The sequence below is a fragment of the Aphidius gifuensis genome, linkage group LG3 (assembly GCF_014905175.1).
Source record: "Aphidius gifuensis isolate YNYX2018 linkage group LG3, ASM1490517v1, whole genome shotgun sequence".
In the NCBI taxonomy this organism is placed as follows: Eukaryota; Metazoa; Arthropoda; class Insecta; order Hymenoptera; family Braconidae; genus Aphidius; species Aphidius gifuensis.
Window position 1 is genome coordinate 2337850 of NC_057790.1, and position 26482 is coordinate 2364331.

General features: G+C 25.2%; 1 protein-coding gene across 1 annotated transcript in view; it reads left to right on the top strand.

The window, feature by feature from the left end:
* The first annotated feature begins 5817 nt into the window (after positions 1 to 5817).
* Positions 5818 to 26482, top strand: part of LOC122851388 (neuroligin-4, X-linked) — a 100679-nt gene continuing 80014 nt past the window's right edge. The window contains exon 1 of the mRNA XM_044150570.1: positions 5818 to 6966. Within this exon, the coding sequence (XP_044006505.1) occupies positions 6570 to 6966 (397 nt within the window). The 5' untranslated portion in view covers positions 5818 to 6569. The remainder of the gene's footprint in view (positions 6967 to 26482) is intronic.

Sequence of the window (26482 nt, forward strand, 5' to 3'; positions counted from 1 at the left end):
TATTTATTTTTTTTACTATATCAAAAAAAAACACGTGCAAGGCTTCATAAAGTTTTGAATATTGTAATATTGTTTGAAATTAAATATTAATCGTTTTGATAAAAAAAATAAACAATTTATAAAAATGAAATAATCATCAATTTGTCAGGGTTTTTTATTGTCATCTATTTTCAATGGAATATCTTTATCATAAATTATAGCTGAATAAATATTTGTTTATTTATTTTCTTCATGATTCCATCATGACTTAACATATTTTTTTTTAAGATTTATAGCAATCATCTGGAAAATACCTAACGTCCTTGAATTTTGATACAGGGAGAATTGAAAAAACAAGGTATAGAATAAATTTAAAAAATTTCAATGTCAAACAGATGACGCAGTCGTTTTTTTTTCTAAACTAAAAAAAAAACAACTTGACGTGTTAAAATAATAAAATCAATGAAATATTCTAGTGACAATTCCATTCAGACGAAAAAGCAAAGAGTCAAAGGTATCCCTTGACTCGAAAAGATGATCCCTTTAAAAATGTAAAAAAAAAAAAATATATGTATCTATATAATAAAATAATAAGAATATAATAAAAATGAATAAAAAGGAAAAAATAATAAGTCAATAATATATTGAGAGATGGCTCTTTTATCCTTTCCATAAAAAAAAAAAAAAAATGTAAAAATAAAAATCTTTTTTCAACCGAGAAAAGATAGAAAAAAAAAAGATTTTGTTGCAGGGCTGCTTCGAGGATCAATGTTCTAAGGGTACATAACGATGACGAATAACTTTTACAAGTCCCTCTTCACTGGTGATTTTTTTTTTTTACCTATTTTCACCCTCTCTCTCACAATAAGCGCCAATCTTGAAAATATAAAAATGAAAAAAAAAAAAAAAAAATCTATATATAACAAGAGCTCTTATATAAATCACAATTATTATAAAAGAAACATAAAAACAAAAGGGAAAAAAAATATATCAGTGGATAACAAAACAAGAAAAAAAATAAACAAAAAAAAAAAAAAAAGTATTATCTCACCTCATTTGGTGAAAGAGCAAAGGGCTTTATAAAATAACCCTAGGATTTGAATCTGTCCCTGTTTTATATCTCACTCTTCTCAACTCCCTTATGCTTTTCAAGAGTAGATAATATTTTGGTACGTAAAACAAAGGATTCAGACAAGCATTTCTCTCACCCCCGTGTTAGTATATATATGGTCGCGTGCTTTGCACATTATACGTCTACTAATATATATCCATTCATCAACTTGAATAATGAGGAAAAGCCGAATGAGCGTGCAAAATGATAAGAAGCTGCTGCAGTGTAAAATTATATTTGAAAAAAAAATTATATACTATTTTTTTGCTTTAAATTTTTATAATACAAAATATTATATTCGTATTAATATAATAAATATTTTTAAATCCCTCTTGTTTTTTGTTAAATTGTTATTATATTTTTATAGAGACAGAATTATTTTTTTTATCAACACTTTATTTTGTATCAAGTGTTTTTAATAGAACAAACATTAAATCCTTTTATTCAAGTGTATGTGTAAACTCTTATCGTATAGCTCATGGTATTATTTATCTCGTGATTTTCTTTGTCCACTGAGGTGGAAAAAATATTAAAGAAAAAAAAAAGTAAAAAATTTCCTTTACTACGCGGTCACGTTTTCTTGTAACACCTGGTGGATAAAACTTTTATCACAATTGGTTATAAGAAAAGTAAAAATATCTGCGTGCAACAAAATTATTCTCTTTCAATTTTTTTTTATTCACTGTCGCTCTTAATTTTTTTTCTCTTCCAGCAAATGACCATTCATTATAGACATGTGAATAAAAATAAAAAAAAATTTCAAGCTCGTTAATTCGACCTGGGCGTAATGAAAAAATATAAAAGTTTTTATAAATTTTATTGTAGATAATTTTTATTGGACTTTATTGGTCTTTCCTTTCACACGACAATGAAAAAAGAAATGTAAATTAAATAATATGGAAACTGTATATTTTTAACTGGTCATAAAAATAATAAAAATAAAATAAGATAGTAAACACAAAATACAGTATCTTGTTTTTACTGAAATATCGGTTGCGTGGATGCATGCAAACTGCAAATGCGTTATACAGAAAAATAATGATAAAAATAATATTTAAAAAAACATTATGTTTTTATGTAGTAAACTCACGTAGTCAAGTTTATTTTTTTTTTTTATATTTATTTTTCCATAGCACAGCTTTTTCTGAACACTAATTTTATTTTTATTTCAACTATTTCTTGTCAGACATCATGTGTGAAATGAAATAATAATAACAAAAGTAATTATATTAAAACTAAAATAATATTATTTTACATATATTTCTTTTGTAAATGCGTTTATATATAAAAAATTTAACTTTTTTCTTTTATACATGTGTACATTGAATTTTAAATTGAAAAAAATAAATAACGTTTGCGTAGGAATATTTAAAAAAATTAAAAACATTAATAAAATGAAGAATAAATTTTAATTTTCTATTGTTTCTTTGTTTTTCTTTAGGTGGAAAAAATGATTTTAAAAATTTAAATATTGTTATAACGTTGAAACGATTTATTATCACAATGCGGGAAAATAGTAAATGCATATTATGCGATCAACTATATGCCTGCATTCATATTAATAATTTATATACGTCCGTGGATAGGTCCATGTCGATGATATCAAACATTATTTATTTCTCTCTTTTTCTCATCTCTCATGATATACCCACATCTTCTAGATACTATTAAATATATATACAAACAAATTCATATGTATATGCATCAGAAATGTATTTCATATGCATTTGAATTATTTAAAGTCAAAAAAAAAATTATTATTATGATTTTTTTTCAAATGTACAATTTTGTAAAATGAAAAATACTTGGATAGAATGTAAATATGTATACTTGAAAAGAAAAAAAAATAATGTAGAATTTGTTTGATACATTTTTTTCTCGAAAAAATGCCGACTGTGCTGTATTGTTAATTGATTTCAATACACTCTTTTAAATTATTTGTTCGATGTGAATTTTCAAATGCAAAAAAATATAAAATATATCTGTTAATAGCTGATACATAAACTGATATAAAAAAATTGAAAAATTAAAGGGCCATTTGTTGAAAAATAAATAAAAATTTGTATAATAAATAAAGTACAAAAAAAATATATATATATATTTCCAAATATCAGTACTGAATATTTAAAAAAAATAAATAAAATATGTATTTGTTTTGAAAATTAATGTCATTAAATTGTTTACTGTTAATTTTAAATGCAATTACAATTTATTTTTAAACTTCAATAACCAAATTGACAAATTGCACCATTGGATACTCGATTAAAAATACCTCACATTGTTTTTTTTTTTTATACATAAATATACTATGATATATTTTAAAATATTTTTATTCCATGTAATCGTTAATTAAATTTTTTATGATTTTTTTATATTTCGTTTTATGCGTGAAACAGAGAGCCAAAGGCCAAGAGGCTTAAGTACACTCTTGAGTAAAATAGTGCTAGTCAAGTCGTTGGGCGGGTCGCTATACTAGGTATGAACTACTAAGCGCATTAACCAGGCAACGTGCCGAGACAAATTAGTTTCATGATTTTCAAGTTGATTCAAGACAACTACGAATTTATTATTTTTTCATCTCTATATAATATTTATATTATGAATTTTGAAAAAAAAAATATATACCCAATTTTATCAAACAAATTGTTTTTTTTTTTTATTTTAACAATATTTTAATTATATAAAATTTAAGAAATATATTTTTTATATAATTTGAGTTTTTTTTAAAATAGTGTTTTTTAATATTTAAAAATAAAAAAAAATAAATATAAAAAATTAAAATCTCAGACTTGAGCTACATTTTGAAGTTTTTGCAACGAAAGTAGAATATCTCAAAGAATAGTCCGTCTTTCACCCCTGTCATATCGACCGTCCAATGCACTGCACCACCTATCCAACCACCCACCAAACCACCCTATCTCACAAATACATTAACACAAATACATACATGTATAGAGTGATATTTAACACTGCGTGAGAGTCGTGCGCGTTTTTGAGCATGCGCATCTCATTTAACAGACTCTCATTCGTCGCCAGTTTGTCGGGGGTCGAAGTAACGGTAACATCTCGATATCCAGGACAACCGGCTCCAGACGAACATGAGTTCACGTTTGTTCTCATCAACGCGAACGCTATTGTTTTTACTGTAGTTTATATATTATCTAATATTTTTTTTTTTTTGTGTTATAGTTTTATTTTTTCTACTTGTTCAAATATTTTTGTTTTTTTTTTTTTCAAAAATGTTTCGTATTGTTCAAATAGTTTTCATCCGTACGAATATCAAAGTGTTAAATGTTTATTATATTTGCGAGTAAATAAAAAAAAGCATGAAAATGTGTCACAGTGTATTGTGTTGATTTATAAAAAAAAGAAAATAAACAATTTAGTGAATTTAAAAAAATAAGATAATAAAATTAATACAATTACGAGGTTTTTTTTCTTTCTACTTTTTTTCTTTTTGAAAATTAGTTACAGCTGATCGGTCATGTGAAATGTTGATGGATTAAATGATTGATGCTTGAAACTACATTGATCAAATTTTAAAATGAAAAGGTCTATCAAATATTGACGCATTGATCCTAGCAATAAAAAAAATACCATCGTGCAAATAAGTTTTAATTTAAAAGTGACATTTGCGTGGGGTCATACATGAGTTTGATTATTCATTTTTTTTATTTTTCTTTAAATTGTTTTTTTTTTTGACTTGTTCAAGTACATTCCTATGGGACAAAAATAAATTTCAGAACGTGCTTAATTCAGATTAGTGCAACTATAATTTTTTTCGATATTTTTTTTTTCCCTTTTTTCATATACTAGTTACATATTTTAATTATTATTTTCAAGTTTTTATTTTTAATATAAATTAGTGCATATTAAGTAGTGAATTTTGAATGAGTGATAGTTAAAATACTGGGATTGGGATTAAGGATTCTTCAAAAGATTGACGAGCTGCCAAAGTGGTTTTTGTTTTTGTTTTTATTTTTTATATTCCCGAGGGAAAAAAAAATTGTGGATTATGTGAATATTGAAAGCTGGTAATAATGATGCGAGGCTGAGGATAAAATAATAAAAAAGAGAGAGGGAAAAAGAGAGATAAAAAAAATAAAGAGAAAAGGAGGAAGAGAAAAAAAAGTTTTTGGCGGGGACAAAATCCTTCGATTACTGTCCCCGACAGGCAGAGGCCAGAGGAGATGAAGAGACTGAGCAAACACCAAAGAGGAGGGTTTATTCTCGTATTTCTTCATCTCGATGCCTTATACGTATATCGTAACATCAAGCATGCCATTGGGAGGAATATCGTGTTCCTGTAAATTATGAAATTCATCCAGTTAAATTAACCAGAAATGTCCAGAAATAATAAACATATATATTCTATTATTTTTATTAAAATGATCAATAAATGGCCAAAAATAATATGGTATATGGAATTATTAGTATGAAATAGTAATGAGCTAATAAATTGATTTTATATATTGGTATGAGACTTGAAGATAAATATCACGGTAAAGACATCAAACATAGAAAGAAAAAAAAAAAAAGTTAAAAATACATATACAACTGATTCAATCAGTTTTTATTTAACATCCACTCAATCAAAACTTAATTTAAAAAAAAAATAAATAAATAAAAGCAAATAACAGCGAAATACTGGAAAATAAAAATAACAAATAAAATTACTCACCACATGATTACAGATTTAATTTTCAGTAGACTGTAAGTGAATTGTTTGAGCTACAATTGGATGTAGCATATTTGCTGAAAATAAAAAATAAAAAACGATTAGAAACACGATAAACGAACGAAAAAAAATTAAAATTAAAAAGAGCAAGTAATGTAAAGTAAAGTAAAATAAAATGTTGAAATACAAAAAGGATTTACAGATTTAAATCTCATGAAATTTACATCAGCCCCACCCAATTGAAACATCTGTATACGTCAAAGTTTTTTTTTTTTTTCTATTGAGTCATAATCACTGCTCAATCCACAGTGATATAAACAAATTAACCAACTTTTTTTTTTTTTTTTCATACTTAACAATTGAACAGTTAAGAATCTAGTGTTTAAAATGAATTAAAAAAATTATTTATATATGTACAATGTAGCTCCGTCGGCATAACCAAACTTCAGCTATTTGCCTTTCAAAACGCTGACTTGATAATGGCCCGTGTGCGATAAACTTTTGGTTACAATCTGCCAGCATATTTCAACGTGGGAAACACTCCAGATTGCTTTACAGGATCTGCATACAGTATCCCGTATGTTTCCAATCAAAATTTGAAAATTGTTTTATGCAAAAAGAAAATAAATAAATAAAAAAGATCAAATTAAATTTGAATGATAAATTAAAACAGTTAATTGATAATAAATTAAAAGTTAAAAAATTAAGCTAAAAATTATGTGGATAATTATAACAAGTGAAAAATTAATATTATTATATGTCGAGGATATTTGATAAATATTTTTTTTTTTCAAATAAAACATGATGTTATTGTGGATGTTAATAGCCCTAGTGGCATTACCAGTGATGATAATAGCACGTGGTGAATTAAATTCACGTATTGTGAGAACAAAATATGGTGAAATATCGGGTATTATAGTGCCACTTGAACGTAATCTCGAGGGTGCTGAAGTATTTCGTGGTGTACCATATGCATCACCACCAGTTGGTACACTTAGATTTATGCCACCTGTCAACGGTGCATTGTGGCATGGTGTCAAAGTGGCTGATAAATTTGGTCCAGTTTGTCCTCAAAAATTACCTGAACTAACAAATGATATGTCTAGAGGACGAACAGAATATCTCAAAAAATTATTACCCTATTTACGTAATCAAAGTGAGGATTGTCTGTATCTAAATATCTACGCGCCAGTACAAGGTATGTTTATATTTTATTCATAGCACGTATTCAACAATACAACATAATCAAGATGATTCAAACATCTAGCATAATAAATATATATTTATTTCCATGTATATATTTCTTTTTTTTTTCTTTTTCAATCATTGATTTAGTTGCAAAATAAAATTGTTAATGAATAATGCTACACAAGACTGAGAACATATTTTCTTTTTTTTTTTTTTTTTTTATGGATACTTGAACTTGGCAACTTTAAAAAAAAAAAATAGCCAATCTTTTGAAAATTAAGTAGTATAAAAATTGGATAGTCAGACAATGCAAAAGTAAATATAATATATTTATAAAAAATATAATGAATGGACTTGTAAATTTTTAGGGGACGAAAAATAAAGATAAGACAGTAGAAGCTTAAAATTTTCGAAAAAATAAAATTATGTATATTTTTAAAACTTTATTGATACATATCTAACGAATTTTATGTCGAAAAAATTATCTTGTAGTTACAAAACTAATTGGATGAATAAAAAAATATATAGATATATATAAAATTCTAATAACAGAATCAGGGAAAACAAAAATAAAAAAAAAAAAAAAATTAAAAGAGCTTTTTGTAAAATGTGCCAACGCCAGCGAGACGAAAAGTCTGGGATAGAAGTGGTTCAGCGTCCATCGATCGTTATCTTGAAAAAGCACCCTCTAACATCCCAAAGACGAAGAAAGGTTTCCATGAAGAAAAAAACTTATCACTGGTCCAAATCAGTGAATTTCAAACGCTTATATCCTCTCACCAAAAACCATGTTACTTAACTTTTTTTTATATTTTATTTTTCACATTTTTAACATACTTTTTCACTTTCTTTAATGCAAATCATACTTTTGGTAGAAAAAAAAAATAATATATATAATTCTTACTGTGCCAGTATCTCACTAAAAATGCATTTTTTTTTTTTTTTTTCTATATTTACATTGCTTTTTAAAAAGTCGTCCTTCGAAATCTAAAGTGTCAAATAAAACTTCAATCGTGTAAATTTTTTCCAGCAACTTTTTATTTCATTTTATTCTATTTTTTATATTTTTTGTTGAAGTGACTTTCTTCTAGTAGAATGTCCACGTTGCTTCTCTATAAAAAATTTATATAATATTTTCTTTTGACTTCAACTCATTGTATATAAACCTTATTATTCATTTTAATGTTTTCTCTCAGAATTTTTTTTCTTTTTATCATCACACACTCTTTTAATGCCACACATTGCAACTGTCATTATATTATTTTTTGCTTATTGAATAAAAAACGTCAGTATATATTTATTTCATTTTTTAAAATTTATTTTCACTTTTATTTCCACGTCATTTTGTCTATGTGTCTTTTTATTTTATTTTTAAAAAATGTTTTTTTTTTTTTATATTCCTACTGTTTTTTCTTTTAATTCCATTTTCATGATGTCGTCTCATTCTAGTATTATAACTCAACGAGACCCTCTATTGTTGGAATACGAAAACAAAGAATTTATGAAAAACGTCCATTAATTTTACGATTTCAATGGATAGTGTTATTTTATCGTTCACCATTCGTTTTACATAAATATTCTTGATCTACGATATATATCCGATGTGGAATTTTATATTTAACACCTCACCTCTCACCCTTCGGTGGTTATCATGTTCTTGTACATAGTCACACACGTAGCGTTGAAAAGGACAAATAATTTTAAACTTACAAGATATCGCAAGAAAAGCTCAGAGACATCAACGAGCTATGATGTACATGTTGCTATATAATTATTCAGTATAATTTATACCTCAACATGTGTCACCATATTTTAATATATAGTAAAAAAAAATATTATGGTATTTTCATTATCATTGATAGACGAGACAACTAAAGCACAAATTAATTATTTTTTCAACATGATTTAATTTTAATTATTTCACTACGATATTACTAAACTGTTTTGTATTTAAAATTCGTTTTTTTATATTGAGGAAATTCTTAGCATGATGAAACTAGCCACATGAAAAATTAAAATAAACCCTTGTCAATTTTAAGAATAAATAAAAAAAAATGATTATATAAATAACATGGAAAATAAAAACAAAAAAAAAAAAACATTGATTAACTCATATTTTAATTTTTCATCAGTTTAAAAATATTTTTAGTCTTTTAAGGAAAATATTTCTTTTTAATTTTAAACTTTACATCCCTCCTGTGAATTCTGACAGCGATTTTACTTTTTTTTTTTTTTGTTTTTGTTTCCTCTCCATGTGATAAAGCAAACTTCGTTACACGGCCCCTGGCTCTTTGTAAACAAGCAAAAACACTTTACGATAGCTCACGAAGCATGAAGAAATAACTGGGAGACTTTATACATATATATACAAAGTAGTGATGTACAGTAAAAAATAAAAAACGTGGTAGTCTTATAATTCGTGAGATTCTTTAAATCGAAATAAGAAGACATAAAAAAACAAAAAAAAAAAAAAAATTCAGTGGACTCTAAAACAGTCCTAAATAAATAGAAAAAAAAAAAATGATTTAAAATTTCAGCAGAATAAAACAATAATAAAAAAGTAGATAATAAAAAAAAATTCCTGTGTAAATACAAAAATATTTATTTTACAAAATAATAATTTATCGAGTTAAGGTTATTTTAAAATTGAAATATTTCATCGAGTTGATAATAAAAAATTGCATTTACAAACCAAGAGATTTATATCAAAAAAAAAATTATTAAAAAAAAATTACAAACTGCTTTTTATTTCAGTTGTTTTGATCTTTGTCGAAACAAAACCCCAGATTTGTGGTTAGCTCTCGATATGTCATTATTATTTTTTTTTTTTTTATCTACTGCATTATTTTTTTCTCAATCTTTGTTCTTCTTCTTTTTATATATATTTTTTTTCAAATAACTTTTTTTTTCAACCATTGAAACCACGATTGGATATACTCCCAAATGGGAAACAAAACGACTGTATTGGATTGGACACGACTTTCCAATTCCCTCAGAGTCCAACACAACTATTTTTTCTCGAGAAACACATATGGAAATTGTTTGATTGTGTGACAACAATAAAGTAAAAAAAAAAAAAATCAACTATTGACCATTGAATGTAGTGATTGATTGCATTTGAAAGCAATTGAAAAAAAAAATATGAATTTATATTTTAACTTGTATAAATAAATGAATAAAACATGAGTTTATAAATAAAGAGTTATAAAAAAATATACATCAAAATTTATGTATAATAATTTCATTTAAAAATTTTTTCACGCATTTTAATTCAGATGATAACTAAAGAGGTCATTCAAGCTTTTTGTTAAAAATAAGGCTAAAAAATTAAATGACATAAATATAGAGATGCTGTGTGTATACAAAGACTAGAAAAATTTTGTCACAAATTTACGTGATGCAATTAAAATGTCTGTTGTAAAAAATAAATAAATAAAAACATGATCATTATAACACAATGAGTCTGCCAAATCATCACACTACAGCCTTTAATAAATCAAATCTATTTTTAAATTTTTTTTACTATTATTTCTTTCATTATTGCTCTTTTTTTTTTGTACATTTTTTTTTTACAGTCAATTCCACATGATTTCCATCTAGAATTTTCAAACTACTGTATTACAGCTTGTGGAGAATTCCTGAAGTAGGTACTCAAATTATATTTTTTAACTGCACATGCTACAATCACTTCCATTCGCTAAATCCTCTTCTAGAAATAGAGCAAGGCTTTTTTGTTTTTTATAAATTCAATGGTTCATTTAACTTTGATTTGATTCAGGTCATTCTTTGGTATTTTTTTTTTGTTCTTTTTTTGAATAAATAAAATGAAATAACAAGGGTATATGTATAGAAATAAAATAGAAAAGAAAAAATAAAATGGAATAAAGAATTCTTATTAATTTGAAAGTGTTCTCTTTTGGGAATGAAGATGTTAAGCATGTAGGAGAAAACCAAGAGAAAAAAAAAATGTTGCCTCGTTTTTATCCGACAAATCCTTTTATCCAATCTGTGGGATCGTGTAACTGTGGAACACTGTAGGTCGAATGGATTTTTGTCGAGGATATAAGGCAGAATTTGGAATCTTATTTTTTATGGAAAGCCTAAAATCGTTTGGCAACTAATTACTTTTTCTTTTTTGTAATATGGTTTTTTTTTTCTTTTTCTTTTTCTTATTTCTGAACGTAGGAGAAATGTGTCTTAGATTAACGTGATTCGAATTTTCTATATAAAAAATTCAAAAAGTAAAAAAACCAGGCTAAAGTTGATTACTTTTATTAAATTTCCAGAGAGAAATCCTATAATTGAAGTAGAAACAAAATTGCGTTTCCTTAAAATAATTCAAAAAAAATACTACAATAAAAAGAATGATATAGCTTTTTTATTTCTCAAATCTTAGATTGGTAAATTAATAAATCAATTGATGCTTGATAAATAAATTTTTCTTTAAATACCGCATAAAAAATTTCTCGTAGAATCATATGGAGCCTATATATAAAGTCTAATATATTGCAATGTGATTGTAAATGAGGCATTAAAATTCTCACGATTTCGGCATTTGAAAAAAAAAAAAAGAAATTTATATTTCTTCTCAATGCATTATCGATGGCACGTTTTTTCAGCCGAATGAGATCGAAGACGGTGAGTTAAATAAAGGTGGAATAAAAAAAATAAAAGAAATATTAAGAAAAAGAAATAAAAAAAATCTCGTACGAGTGGTTTGTATGAGCTAGACTAAAATATATTTTCTCCATAGAAAAAAAAAAAAAAAGAGAAAAGATTTCAAAAGAGAATTGTTCACAATTCAATGGATATATGCATATTCATAAAATACCTTGAAAAAATGAACAGTAAAAATAATAATTAAAAAAAATTGAGAAACATTTTTGTCTGTCAAATGATAAAGCTCAAATCCCACAAATTAAACAAAATAAATAATGCACAAAACCACAGTGTTTGTTTGGTAACACACGTGATGATGCAAAATATTATATGATGATTTTGTCAAAACATAATAAAATTATGAAAATGTTAATATTTGCCAAGAAGAACATTCAATTAATATGGTACTTTGAGAATACCAATGATATGGATCAGTGAAATTTCTCTTGTTCAACGGTCATTGATTGAAGTGGATTAAGGGATGGAATTTACAGCTGAGGAATTTATTCTAAAATGTACTTGAAATAATACCATCTACACATAATTGCACATACATGAATTTACTATTAAAATATTTTTAAAATAATAAAAAAAAAAACAATTTCAGTTATTAAAAGAATTTTTAAGCAATTTTATTTCAACTAAATTTAATATAAGGTAATTATTTATTTAATAAATGATAATGGACTATAGAAAAAAAATTAATTTGATAAAAAAAAAATTGGTTATATGAAGATGATGATAATGATACGATTATGAGATTATCACCCAATTATTTTCCGTATGAATTAACCAATGAAATTAACGTTTGCGACGTATCTAGTGATGGGGCTTGATCCACCATCAGGATATCAGTATTTACCGCAACTCAAAAGCTTCCAAGGCCTTTATAAATTATCCAAAATTCAATATACAATGTGTACAATGCAAAAGTTATATATGGATATATTTTGAAAGACGATATAGCAATTTAACAACCGCAAGATCAAAGTATTATTTTCATTCAAGCTTATTCTCGTGTCTTGTTTACTTTAATTGAAAGCAACATTACAAGACACAAGCGTTGACAGCATCATGAGCTTTTCTCTTATTGTCCATTACTTTTCTCTTACTAACACTTGAAATATAACTATATATTATATCAACCCTCACTCATCAGGCTATTTCAAGTCACCGGTAATTTGATCTTTGAATGAGAAGAGACTTGGAAGGCACTATAGCACAAAGAATACCAACAGGATGAACGAAGATGGTATACTCTTATCTCATTCAACTGTTGGACGAACGTTTTATTTTTTTTTTCCTTGACATTAAAAACTTTTCTTCTTCTTTACATTACCTTTTGTCCCTTTATTTTATTTTTTAAATGCTTTTCTTTCTATTTTTTTTATTTATTTTTATTTTATATTTTTTTTTTTTTTTCACTTTTTCAACTTTATATGTATAGTCAAATGAAGTCTGTCTTTTCCATTTTAAGTTTTTTTTTTTTTTTGCACACAATTGCGCCAATTTAAGATATGCTTTATAATTTTTTTTATAGCGGTTAAAAAATTTTTATACAATATAATTTTTTTTTAACCAAAAAATAGACGAAAAAATTCTAAAGAATGTTGTAAATTATTTATTGATATAAAAATTTTATCGACAATTTTGATGATTATTTATTTTTATTATACACATAAGCTATAATTTTTTTTATATCAAATTAAAAAAAAAAATGAATAAATGGGTCTGTATATTTTAGGTAAAATTTACTAAATTTAAAAAGTAATAATAATAAATTCTTTTTAATTTTGGTATTTTTTTTTTTTTTTTAAATGCTGCGTGCACATAGTTAGTGGTTATTTTTGACAGCTAGCTAGATATGTAGTCACTCTCGTAGAGACATGATTTTCAACGATATCATAAAAAAAAAATCCTACCACCCATGGAATATATAAATTTGCAAAATAAAAAAAAATATACAACATCCATTTTCGTTGCCAAAAAATCAAAAAAGATTTTTGCAATTTTTTTTTAGACATGTCTATTTTATTATTTATATATTTTGTAATTTGTATCATTTTATTTTTCATCGGAAATATAATAACGAAAGATATACGATTGTGTTAAAATTTTGGAGTAACGATTTTATGTTACAATTTGATAAATTGATATGGTCTTGCAACTCTTTGGCATCAGCATTATATACCTTTAGTGTGACATCAGTTGGGATGACATATAAAATTGTTTTATAGATGTTCTTTGGCTTACACAACTTGTACGGTATTTTGAAGGTGAACAAAAGATGTGAAAACATGAACGATGATTATGTGTGTGTAGATGTTCTACTTTGAAACTTGCCAAGTTGAAAAAGCCTCAGACTAATTCTACTCTTGAGATATGAATTTTTCATTGGCAATAGAAATTTTTCTTCATATATTATTTTAATTATTTTTTTATTTTATTTGTAATTTAAATGTTTATTCAAAGAAAAAAAATAATAATATATATGTACGATTATTATTTTCAACTACTAAAAATATAATGGATATGAGCTCATTGGTGGACAGGACAAAAGGTGACAAAAGACCACCACAAAAACGGGAATACTCGAGAGTCATGTTCAGATCCTCACACGCCACTTTTAGTTTGCAAAAAAAAGATTCGACCAGACCATACGAAAAGCCAAACCATTCTCTAACATTCTCCAATAAAAGGAGAAAAAAAAAAAAAAAATCTTTATACAAGCTGAGCTACCAGCAGTTATTGTTCTAGTTAAATAAAAATAAAAAAAAAGAATCAAATATAAAAAAATTACGACAATGATTTTAGTCAAATTTTTTAGATCAACAATTAATTACAAACCCAAATTTAAATACTTTGAATCCTAATATAAAAAGGACAAACATCATCGGTCTTCCGAAAATTTGATTGGTCATTGTTTTTTTCTCACTTACTCTCATACAAATTTCTTTGTTTGCCTTTTTCTATTATTTTTTTATTTATTTCGTTAGCAACGAAAAAACAACAAAAAAAAGCGAGTGAACAAAATTTTTTTTGATATTTTTTTTTTTTAAATTGACATATTAAGCTAGCACAACTTTTTTAATAATTATTAGATCTTGATGCAATTGGGCTTGAAATTTTGTGCGAATTATGTGTTTTTTATGTGTAGAGAAATAAATTTGAAAGAAAATTTTTTTAAATATTTTTTATATTTTTTTTAAAAATTGACATATTAAGCTAGCACAACTTTCTCAATAACCATCTGATCTCGATGCAATTAGGCTTAAAATTTTGTGCGAATTATGTGTTTTTTATGAGTGAAGAAATAAATTTGAAAGAAAATTTTTTTTTTATTTTTTACATTTTTTTAAAAAATTCAAATATTAAGCTAGCACAACTTTCTCAATAATCATCGGATCTCGATGCAATTGGGCTTAAAATTTTGTGCGAATTATGTGTTTTTTATGTGTGAAGAAATAAATTTGAAAGAAAATTTTTTTTAATATTTTTTATATTTTTTTTAAAAATTGACATATTAAGCTAGCACAACTTTTTTAATAATCATCGGATCTCGATGCAATTGGGCTTAAAATTTTGTGCGAATTATGTGTTTTTTATGTGTGAAGAAATAAATTTGAAAGAAAATTTTTTTTTTATTTTTTACATTTTTTTAAAAAATTGACATATTAAGCTAGCACAACTTTTTCAATAATCATCGGATCTTAATGCAATTGGGCTCAAAATTTTGTGCGAATTATGTGTTTTTTATGTGTGAAGAAATAATTCAAAAACAAAATTTTTTTAAATATTTTTTATATTTTTATAATAAATAAATAAATAAATAAAATTGACATATCAAGGTAGCACAACTTTTTCAGTCAACATTCAATCTTGATGTTATTAGACTAAAAATTACGTGTGAATTATGTGTAATTTATGTGTAAATAAATAAATTAAAAAAATTTTTCGTCAATTTATTCATTCTTTTTTTTTTTTATGCGATAATACTTGTGTTTATAAAATCAATGAACAATGAACCTTTTAGAAGGTATAGATACAAGCGCGCGTAGCGCGCCAATGTGCTCGTATATGAAATTTAAAAAAAATAAATAATGTGATAAAAAGAAAAAAAGCAATTAATTCAAGTATATATAAATTTTAAAAAATATTTCCACATATAGCCTTTGACCTAAAAATGTTTACTAAAATTTTCTCTAAAAAAATTAAAGCTTTTTTTTTTTCTACAAATTAAACAAATGTACAAGTTTAAAGTTTTGAGTTTGAAATTATAAATATGAAAATGATTATTAATTTTTCTACATCATATCGGATTAATCAAAAAGAAAAAGTTTTGAATTTTAGTGAGTCTAACAAGCGTTAAGGAGGATTTACAAAAGCTCACATGTGTATTGGGTAAACATGAAGCTTACAAAGGATCACTGATACTACTGTGTTAAAAGGATTAAACAAAATTATTTATTTTTTATTTTATTTTTTTTAGTTATCATGCATGTGTGGTATTCTTAAAGACAATTCACATCACACTTTGTTAACACGAAGCTATTGTCGACATCTACCTAAATCCGGCTTTACCAAGCATGACGAATCGTGTGAATAGTGACAAAGCCCCGATACCCAATCTACGTGATTAATGATGTTCAAATACGTTGGGGAAGACTGCTTCAATTTTTTTTTTTTTTCTATTTCACTTTTTTATCTCTCAATTTCTCCTTATGATGATGATGATGATGATGCTTTCGTTCGGTCAAATACGACAGGTAAAAATGTGACTTTTGATTTAACTGAATTGCTTGAAATAAAAATTGTACCTCTGGTCAACAATGAATTTTATATATCGGATAAATGCCACTATGATTAATGCTTGAAAATAAAAAATAAAAAAAAAATCAAGACTATAAAAATCTCAATGATTCATATAGTATTATTAACGCAGGGAATTTTTTTTTTTTATTTCCTTTTCAACTGTTATGAAATATTTTGTTAAATATTTTAATATCTTAAAAATTATGAAAATTTTCTGAGGAACAAGAATTTATACGTAATATATTTTATAATAAGAAACAATTTAATATAAATTATGAAAATGTCTTTGACAATTCAAAATTACATTTAACCCCTCGACAGTCATGCTTCTCAATTTTATTTAATTTAATTGTTTTTTATTTTTCATATAAATGCTTTAAGCATTTCATTAATCCACTAGAACTGTGTAATTCCCAGTTGGATATGCAATGAGTGCGACATTTGTTCTACTTTTATTTTTTTTTTTTTTGCTTTTGTCACGTGAGTGTGTACAAGTGTACTGAAAAATATGAACCATTGTTTGCAGCACATACCGCTTTTACAAGATTATTATATCCTTCAAAGTATACTCGAAAAAACTTTTGCTGAAATTTTATGTATCTTAAATGTCATCTTGATAATTTAAAAATCTCATTTAAGATAAAAAAAAAAAAAAAAATACACCATAATTAGTACATGTATGAAAGTGTAATTTTATGATTATGATATTGTTTTGGGTAAATGGTAAAAATAAAAATATAAAAATTCATTTTGAAAACAAAATTTTTCTTATATCACGACCCTTTAATCTACTTTGAATCTTTTTATGTATTATATTTCTCATCCGGATATAAGAGAAGATACCTTATACTTTCATTAAAACATCTTGAAAACATTTTAATACAAATAGTAATGACTGGTAAACTTTACTTTTTACAAAGTTTAAACTTATCAAAAGCAAATGAGAGTGCTCACTTTCAGTGGCTGTCCAAACTAATTTTCTTGCAACGTTATATTTTATAAATTTTCTTTTTTATTCAATTCATTATTATAATAAAAATTTTATTCATGCTTTAAATAACAAGATGCAATATGTGCATTTAATTTACAAACTAAAGGAAAATTATGAATCAAAGTTATATACTTGATTATGACCATAACTACTTGTAGTATACAACACATGAAAGTTATCAGGTATACTTGGTTGATTTAAATATATGTATATATCCATCAGCAATGCTTGGTATATTACGAATAGCAAATATATATAGTTACTCGTAAGTTTCAAACTTTTGGTTAACATGCTTGAATGTCAATAGATTGCAAACATCTAATTTTACATACACATTCACTTAATTAAACAACAGTTTTTTTTTCTTCAAATGAAACTTATGAAACTGTTATTAGAGAGAAAAAACATTACAACTATTATGATATTTTTATTCAATTAGTATTTTTATAATCTTAAATTAATGAGAATAAGAAAACTTTAATTTATTTTTTCATATTTTTATTATAATTATTTTTTAAAGCAAAAAAATTAAGTAGTTGAGTCAAAGTTATGAAAGATAAAAAAAATAATGATATGAAAAAAAAAAAAATAATAATATGACAAAGGAATTACAAGTGAATACAGAAAAAATATATGAAAAGCTTAATATTTTTTTTCTATCAGAATAATTTCTTTATTCTTTGATAAATATATATTTATTTATGTATTTTTCTTTTTACTTTGATAAAAATTGTAGTAGAATTAGAGAAATTCAATTCTCTTCAATGCAACTTTCGTCTTCGTAAGTTGTTAATGGGGTCGTTGGAGCTTTTCATTCCGCCACTTTAATTCTTGACACTCGATATAGTAAGAAGAAGTATACTTGGATAGTTGCCACTCATTTTGCGACGAAAGAAAAAATATAAAAAATAAAAATAATATATATTTTGTCAATGCCGGATACTTGATGCTTTTTACCATTACTGTATATAAATTTTGATCATTCTCAATATTTTTTTTTTTTTAAACAAGCTTTAAAGTCAATAAAACGCTTCCGACTGTGGTTATTTATTTTATTTTAATTTTTTCATCCGTATAATAATTATTCAAATAAATGAAAAAAAAAAGTAACTTTACTGAATGTAAAAATAAATAAATATATAAATTTAAAAATACATAAACGTTCGGAAAAAATTTACAGAGCAACTTTGGCCAACCTATTTGTGGCTGAAACGTGACTTCATGTAAACCCATTGATTTTTAGTGAAAAACCCTTTCGATGCACTTACTTCTCGTCGTCGATAAACTGCATCGATAATTCATGACCATCAACCTCAATTGCATTTCAAAAATTGTGAAAAAATACTCGTTCATATACTATATAATATTTCAAACAAAAAAGTTTTCTTATTTTAACTTTAATGTCAATCAATAGACATTCAATATTGATTAATTTTTAATTTCTTCAAATCTAAATTTAAATATATATAATCAAACTTTCTATAGCCTCACTATCTAGCTATTATTGATATTGAATGAAAAAAAATAAAATAAAAAAAAACATGCACACTGAATGCATAAAGTGGTGGTGCTTATTTAAATTTTCACCACGTATTTTTCGAGACAAATATAATCACAAATGTTAACAATATATGAAAGGCAATATAGATGGTTATGTTGATGTTAAACTGACATATATCTATGATTATAAATGTATTGGTGTGAAAAGCCTTGGCATGTCGTGCTAATGCACTACTTGAAAGCTCTGAAAGCACACTACTACTATATACTACTACTACTACTACTACTACTACTGTATGGGTAAACTTGAGCTTAATTATTTGCTGCCTTTGGGTTTTGCTTTTGAAGAAAATAAGAGAATAGAACTCTTGGTACTGCATGTGATGAAATGAATTTTCATATTATATATATATGTATAACTGTAGACATTAGATAGGAGAAAGTAAATATCAAGCAATTAATTGAATTATTCATGTTGTATTAGGGGCATCATTATCAAGTGCTAAATTTATTATTTATTTTTTTACTTGTTATATTCAATTGCTATAATGTTTTAATTTTTTAATTCAAGGGATTTAATATAAAGCCACTGAATAATTTTTTATTGAAATCATTTCAATATACATAGCTAGGAATTAATAATAACTTTCTTATTTTTTTATAATTTTAATTATTAAATTATTTTATAAGAATATTGTAAATTTTTGTGGTGTATTTAACATTTAAAATTTAATTATATTTTGATATACTGTTTTCATGTCTGACTGAAGCCTGAGATGTTCTACTTACGCAAATTGATGTTGCACGTAATAGTATTAATTTTATGATTTATAATATTATTATTTTAATATTATAATTGAAATAATAATTATATAATATTATATTTTTAAAAATTTCAATATAAAAAGAAATTATGTCAAGTTACTTGAAGTTACTTGGTTACTAAAATGACCAGTATTTTATCACTCAGTTTGGGCTATTCTAATAATTATTTCGAGACAAAATTATCAAACTTTATAGCTGACATCATTGAGATAAAATCGATATGATATTAAACTATAAATTCATCTCACGATGTTAGTTTTTGATGCTGAAAACTTTAACATATTGTGGTCAGAATATTGATAGGAACTTACTACTGGAATCTAAGGGATGATTGTATATACATCTCAAGAGATATTCTGTTTTTTTTTTTTTCTTTGTTTTTTGCTGTCTATATTGAAAAACAAGAACTATTGCTTTACTAGCATGATCTTTTTCTTTACTTTGACCTTTAAAATTTATTAGGTAAATGTGTATAGAACATAAAAAAACTTGGGTTTTTTACTTAACTGGAAATAAATACGACTTTATTCTCACGTAAAAAAGAATAAAATAAAATACAGATATACGAAGTAACTATCATACGTAAAAAAGAAAATATTTATATAAATATAAAAAGATGATTTTCTTATTTCATTTTTTCTATACCTATATAATATTTTTTTTCAAATAATGTTATACTAAATTTTTTTTATATCTTATTTGAAAAGCTCTCTTGAGAGATAAAAAGTTTATGCTCTTCATTTCAAAGTTTATTTTATTTTTTTTAACTATTTTTTAGTTATCATTTGGTTTCTTTTTTATAACCTGTAGTTTAATTTATGACTCGCATCGTGTTGTATATTGAGGGTTAACATAATTCTCACGTTTGTCACAAAAGTGCGATCTATCTTGTCGAAAAAAAAAAAAAAATAAATATATGTACATGCTCACTCGGTAAAATATATTTTTTATTATTTATTTAGACAATGAAAAAAAATATAGAAATAAAAAATAGACTCTAGGTAAACAAATATTCAGTAGGGAAAAAAAATAAATGAGATAATTTCGTGGCTATATACTGCACTCGCAATATACCACATGTTTTTCTGTGTTTTCGTTTTTATGAATTTTTTTTTTTCATTCTTTATTTATTTATTTTTCCAGCCGGCGTGTTTTGTTCCTTTGCTTGTTAACCCCTGGTGACATTTACTCGAGTGTTCAAAAATCGTTTTAGTATATAAAACCAACTCAGTAAAACAGTGTTTTAAACAAATTTTATTTTTATAGTATAATATAAAATAAAATTAAAAAAAGAAAAAGAACATTGTAAAATATATTTGCGTTATTACGAGTTTGTTAAATAATCATTAATTTTTTATTATTTTTCAAGTGTTTTATGATAAAATAAGAGCTTTAACTTTGAGTCATTTGATGTTGTGGTATGTTATGTGTATATAATCGTAGTAAGAGGGTAAACTACCCTGCCATTTCAAGCAAAATTCGTTTTCTAAAGCCTCTGAACGCGATCGTAAATCCAGATTAGAGGCTCGCGTGAAGGATAAGCTTAATATTTTGAGGGTTAAAACGATGTGAAAGTATAGATAACAAAATAATAGAAAATAAAAAATATATATTTACAAAAACAAACAACATTAACACTCAATTATTTGTATATAAAAAAAAATAAAAAATATATTTACTATAGTAGTGTGAATTGTCGTAAACTATCGTGATGAATATATTTATAATGATGAAATTAATTTTTGACTTACCAATTTGAATTAATCAAAGCGCAAATGAGCTAACAATATATGTGTTATGTATGTGTGCTTTATTTGGCTGCATCATTACGGTTTTGATGCCATTAATTTTCTGAGCCACGACGTGGAATACGAATTAGCAATCAGTGCCGTTTTCGCTCATCAATTATTATTATAACTCGTACTGTCCATCATAAAATTTTTCCACTTGGCACGCTATTATCTCGATTATATTTGACATACGAGATATCCAAGAAATCTGAAAATTAAAATTTATTATAACATTTACAATTAAATTTTATATCATTCAAGTTTAATAATAGATATTATTGTAAATTGTATTTATATATTCTCGAGGTTTTTTTTTATTTTTAGAATTTGAGGAAGGAAATTGAATATTTTTTTTTACCGAGAATATAGATTTATTTATTCAGTTTTAATTTTTTTAAATTTAATATTGATAACGAAGATTATTTCATGGAATTTTTTTTCTTATAGAAAAGTAAATGGGATTTGTTTTTATTTTTTCTTTTTTAAGTTTATTTTGTTACTAAGGTTTTTAATTAATTTTGTAAATATATAGATGATAGTGTATTAATAAAGAACAAACGAAAAATGTATAAGTTGAAAAAAAATTTCAACCTAAAAATATACTATATGAAAATGGCAGAAAGGTGAAGAGTTGTGGTCAGAATTTATTTATTTTTTTTTTTCAAAAAGTACATTTTACGCCAGGGTAGCTTGAAAGCCACTGGATGACGACCACTTTCTCTCTCATTGCAAGGCTTCTCATTTTCTGCCTGCAAAGATAATGCGCCTCGTTTCACCTAAGCCACGTTGAAACCACCTCGAAAAATGAAAAAAAAAAAAAAAAATACAGCAGTCTAAGTATATGAAAACAAAAAAGAAAGGGTTGAAGAAAAATAAAAAGAAAAAAAAATAGGAAAGAAAAATAAAATGAAAAAGCCAAAAGAAAAAAAAAAAAAAAGCAGTCGGAAAAGCTGATGAATAGGATTGCATAAACTTTCAGGGATTTTATCGCACCAGGTCAGAAAACTCAACTATCTTCTTTTTTTTTTCTTCTTCGTAATATTTTATTTATGCTGTTTATTATATTTTTTTACACTTTTAAAACATTTTTAAAAAATATCAAATCTACTAAAACACATAAAAAAAAAATATTTCGTAAATAATTTAGAAAATAACCTTTCATAATTTTTCATCAATTACAATTTTGTTGTGATAAAAAAGAATAAACCTTTTATTTCATTTATTATATACAAACTATTTATTTACAAGTGTCAAAAATTAAATATAAAAAAATAAATAAAATTAACTAAGCGTGTTAATGAAATATTTAAAATAATAAAAAAAAAGCTCTCTCTAAAATAGATTTTTTTATTTGCAGTTTTAAGCATATATACAAAACTCAACGTCGTGAACTGAAATTGTAAGCAGACTTGGTTTTTGTGTCCACCTCCTGGTCACCTTCATTACACGAGTATACGTGCACATGGTACAAAATTTCCCAGAAAACGCACCCTGGCATAAAGCCCATTTTTCCAGATGCCAGTAAACAGTTTTCTCCTTTTATACTTCTATCTATATTTCCATTTTTCTATTCTTTAATATATATATATTTTTTTGATCTATTTTCCTCGTGTCTTTTGCCAGGACAAAGAATATCACCGGCACGTATATTAACCTTGAAATCTACCGCAGAATCTTTGATTTAAAAATCACTATTGATTTTTGTTTTTTCTTTATGATTGAATTTTTTTAACAAGATATCAAGATAAAAAAAAATTCACGTTATTTGCTTCAATTGATTTTTATTCAATTTAAAAAAATGTATATAGTTTAAATAGACCGTAGGATACTTTAAATTGATACTTGAAAATTGACGTTTTAAAATTTTCCAAGAGGTGTTAATGAACCATTTTATATTTTTTTTTGGATTTTTTGGTCGATGGGGTTTTTCAGTTATTGCGGCTATTTTATACCGTCCGAAATAAATTTATACCGAGTGTAAAAAAGACAGCACATCATTCATCCAATGAATTTATTCACATTATTTGGCATCGGTTCTCGATATCTATCTCATCAAAAAAACCAAATGAAACTATATTTTTTTTACCATTTTTTTTTTTTTTCTTTATTATTAGTTTTTATATTTATTTTCATTTTTTATTTTGTAGATATATACAGACGACTGTTATATAAAATTTGACTAACGAGTAATGACTTTTCCGGCATCTGGGTATCATCATTACGGTTTATGGTGTATATGTATATACTTTTGGCTATTTAAATTTAAAAGAGAGTAAATATACGCAAAGTAGAACGTCACATAAAGCCAAGGTATATGTGACAGTAAAGTGGTGAGATATATAGAATGAAAAATGAAATACTAGAAAAATATTCACCAGTTGAAAAGTAGAAATACGAGAAAGGAAACATCGTTAGATATTTTATATATGTGGCTGTATTCATACTCGTATATATACACAAAAAATATGTACATAAGAACATTGAATTTAAATTTTAATTCGTTGATATAACGAATTTTCAGATTTTTTAATATACACTCTCTTTTGACGTCAGCAATCATAATACAACTTTATTCATTTTGTAGATTAAATTAATTATTTCTTGGATTTTATTTGTCTATTTATTTATTTGAATGAATTGCATTGATGAATTTCAAGTTTATCAAACTCAATTGTTGATATTATTATTATTGATAAATGTATTGATTGTTAGCAAATGTCTTATTTTTTTTTGTTAATAAAATGCTGATGAAACTAAGTAATAATTGTTAAGTAAATAAAATGTTTTTGAAATTTATTCATCGTATATTTAGGTATCTATTGTTAACTATATTTTTTTTTTCAACTTTGTTTAACTTGTTGTTTACTCAAATTGAATAATCTAATTTAATAAAATTAAATTTCCCTAAAATTTACACCCAAAAATACAATTGTAATTATATTTAATTTGTATTTTTTTTGTTTTTATTTTTATTTCATTCAATTCTTTTTATTCTTTAACTGTATTTTATTTTTCTCACAAATTAATTCACCAAGTATTTACCCTGGTTTTTTTACTAATTGCGGAAACACTGAAAGACGAATACTGTAAAGAAAAAGAATGAGATTACAGCTTAATGATGCAAATGGAAAAAAAAAAAAAACAATTTAAAAAAATCTGAGCTTTGGTATGTGAGTGGAATTTTTACGTGTTACTGTAATGAAAAAGAGCTTATACTTTCGACCAATTAAAGTATTCACATAATACGAGTGAAAAAGCTCAAGTGTAAATTTTATTTTTTATTTTCTTGACTTTTATATATTTTATTTTTATTATTTTCAATTTCTTTTGAGGTATTATTCATCAAAGGGTACATGGGTTGCTCCTATGTATGCGAGGTTATTATTTCATACGCATAAAAATACATACACACATTTGTATATATGAAAAGAAATACTTCATTAAGTCAGTGTTGAATATTTGTCGGTTATATATAATAGGCTATGGCTTATATTCCAACACTGCATTTAGCTGTGGTAAGACTTTACAGGCCAAAAGCATTAGATTGTATTCATTGGTGGTGAGAATTTGTAAACCAATGGCTAGTGTATATATCTAGTCAATGTGTATACGAAGAAAAGCTTGAACAAGTAAAAGCTGCAGGACTTGAAAATTAATGCAAGTCTGCATGAGTTTGTGGTTTTGGACTTTACGATACTTTGGCTCTTAGACAACCACGAGAGAAGAAGCTTACAATGTCCAACTTTTAAATCCATATACATATATATAAATACAATATCAAGATTCCATGTTATACTTGTACAAATATATGACATTGGAATTTAACAGCATCTTTAGTAGCTAAGTAAAGACTATCCTTATATTACAAATACGAATATATATGTCAACGCAAACAATAAACTTTCGTTACTCGACAAAACTGACTGACCCATTCAGCAATGTGTGAAATGGTTTTTGTACTGAAAAAGAAAAAAGACATGGTTGTATTTGGATTTTCTCAATAATGGAAAATTGCCAATTTTATTTTTCATAAATTTTGGCAATGTATCCAATCGTATATAAATACGTAAAATGTTTTGCTATGACAATTTTTATTTTTATAATTTTCATTTAAAAAAAAATTATTATTTGGTTTCTCTCAGTACTTTATTGTACTTTTTTTATATCAATAGTTTTTATAATACGTTTGTTTGTATGTTAATGATTATGTAGACAGTATTTTTTTCATTTGAATATTAAAATAAAAATTATTTTGTCAATAACAATGTTTTTGAGCGTCAAGCAATATATATTTTGTGAGGTTGAAATTAACATCAAACATTTGCCGGTTAGCCTCAGGGTGTTATTTTGAATATAACTACAAAGGTATGTGCTTGATGTTTACTAAAACTGATTTGGTATGTTTTTTAATTTTTTTTTTAGCTGTTGCTTAATTGAATACAAAAGCTGTTTCACGTGCGAATTTAAAGCACACAGTTGTGCAGCTTTTTTATTAATTTTTTTTTTTTTGAAATAAACAACAATATATGATGATGATGATGAATGAAAAATGAAAAAAAAGAACAATCACAGATTTAAAAAAAATTTATTGAGATATAAAATATCAGATCAGATGATTAAATCAGCCAATCGGAGCTAAGTACTTTTGATATGGACATCGTAATTTATTGATCCACGAAATCGTGGCTAAAATAACATGGCCATATACAATGTGTAGTTTTATTCAGACAGTTAGTGTGGTTCACCAACAGTATCAACATCATCAACATCAACAACAACAAAAACAACAATAATGAACAATTTTAAATGAAACCGTCCAAACTCCAAACGAGATATCACAAAGCCAACGATTTTCTCTCTGTTTTGACAAGTCGATAGAATAACTGGTACACCACAATTTATTACTTCGATTTTGGAAAATTGCGGTCGCAGGTGTCGTGCTTCGAACT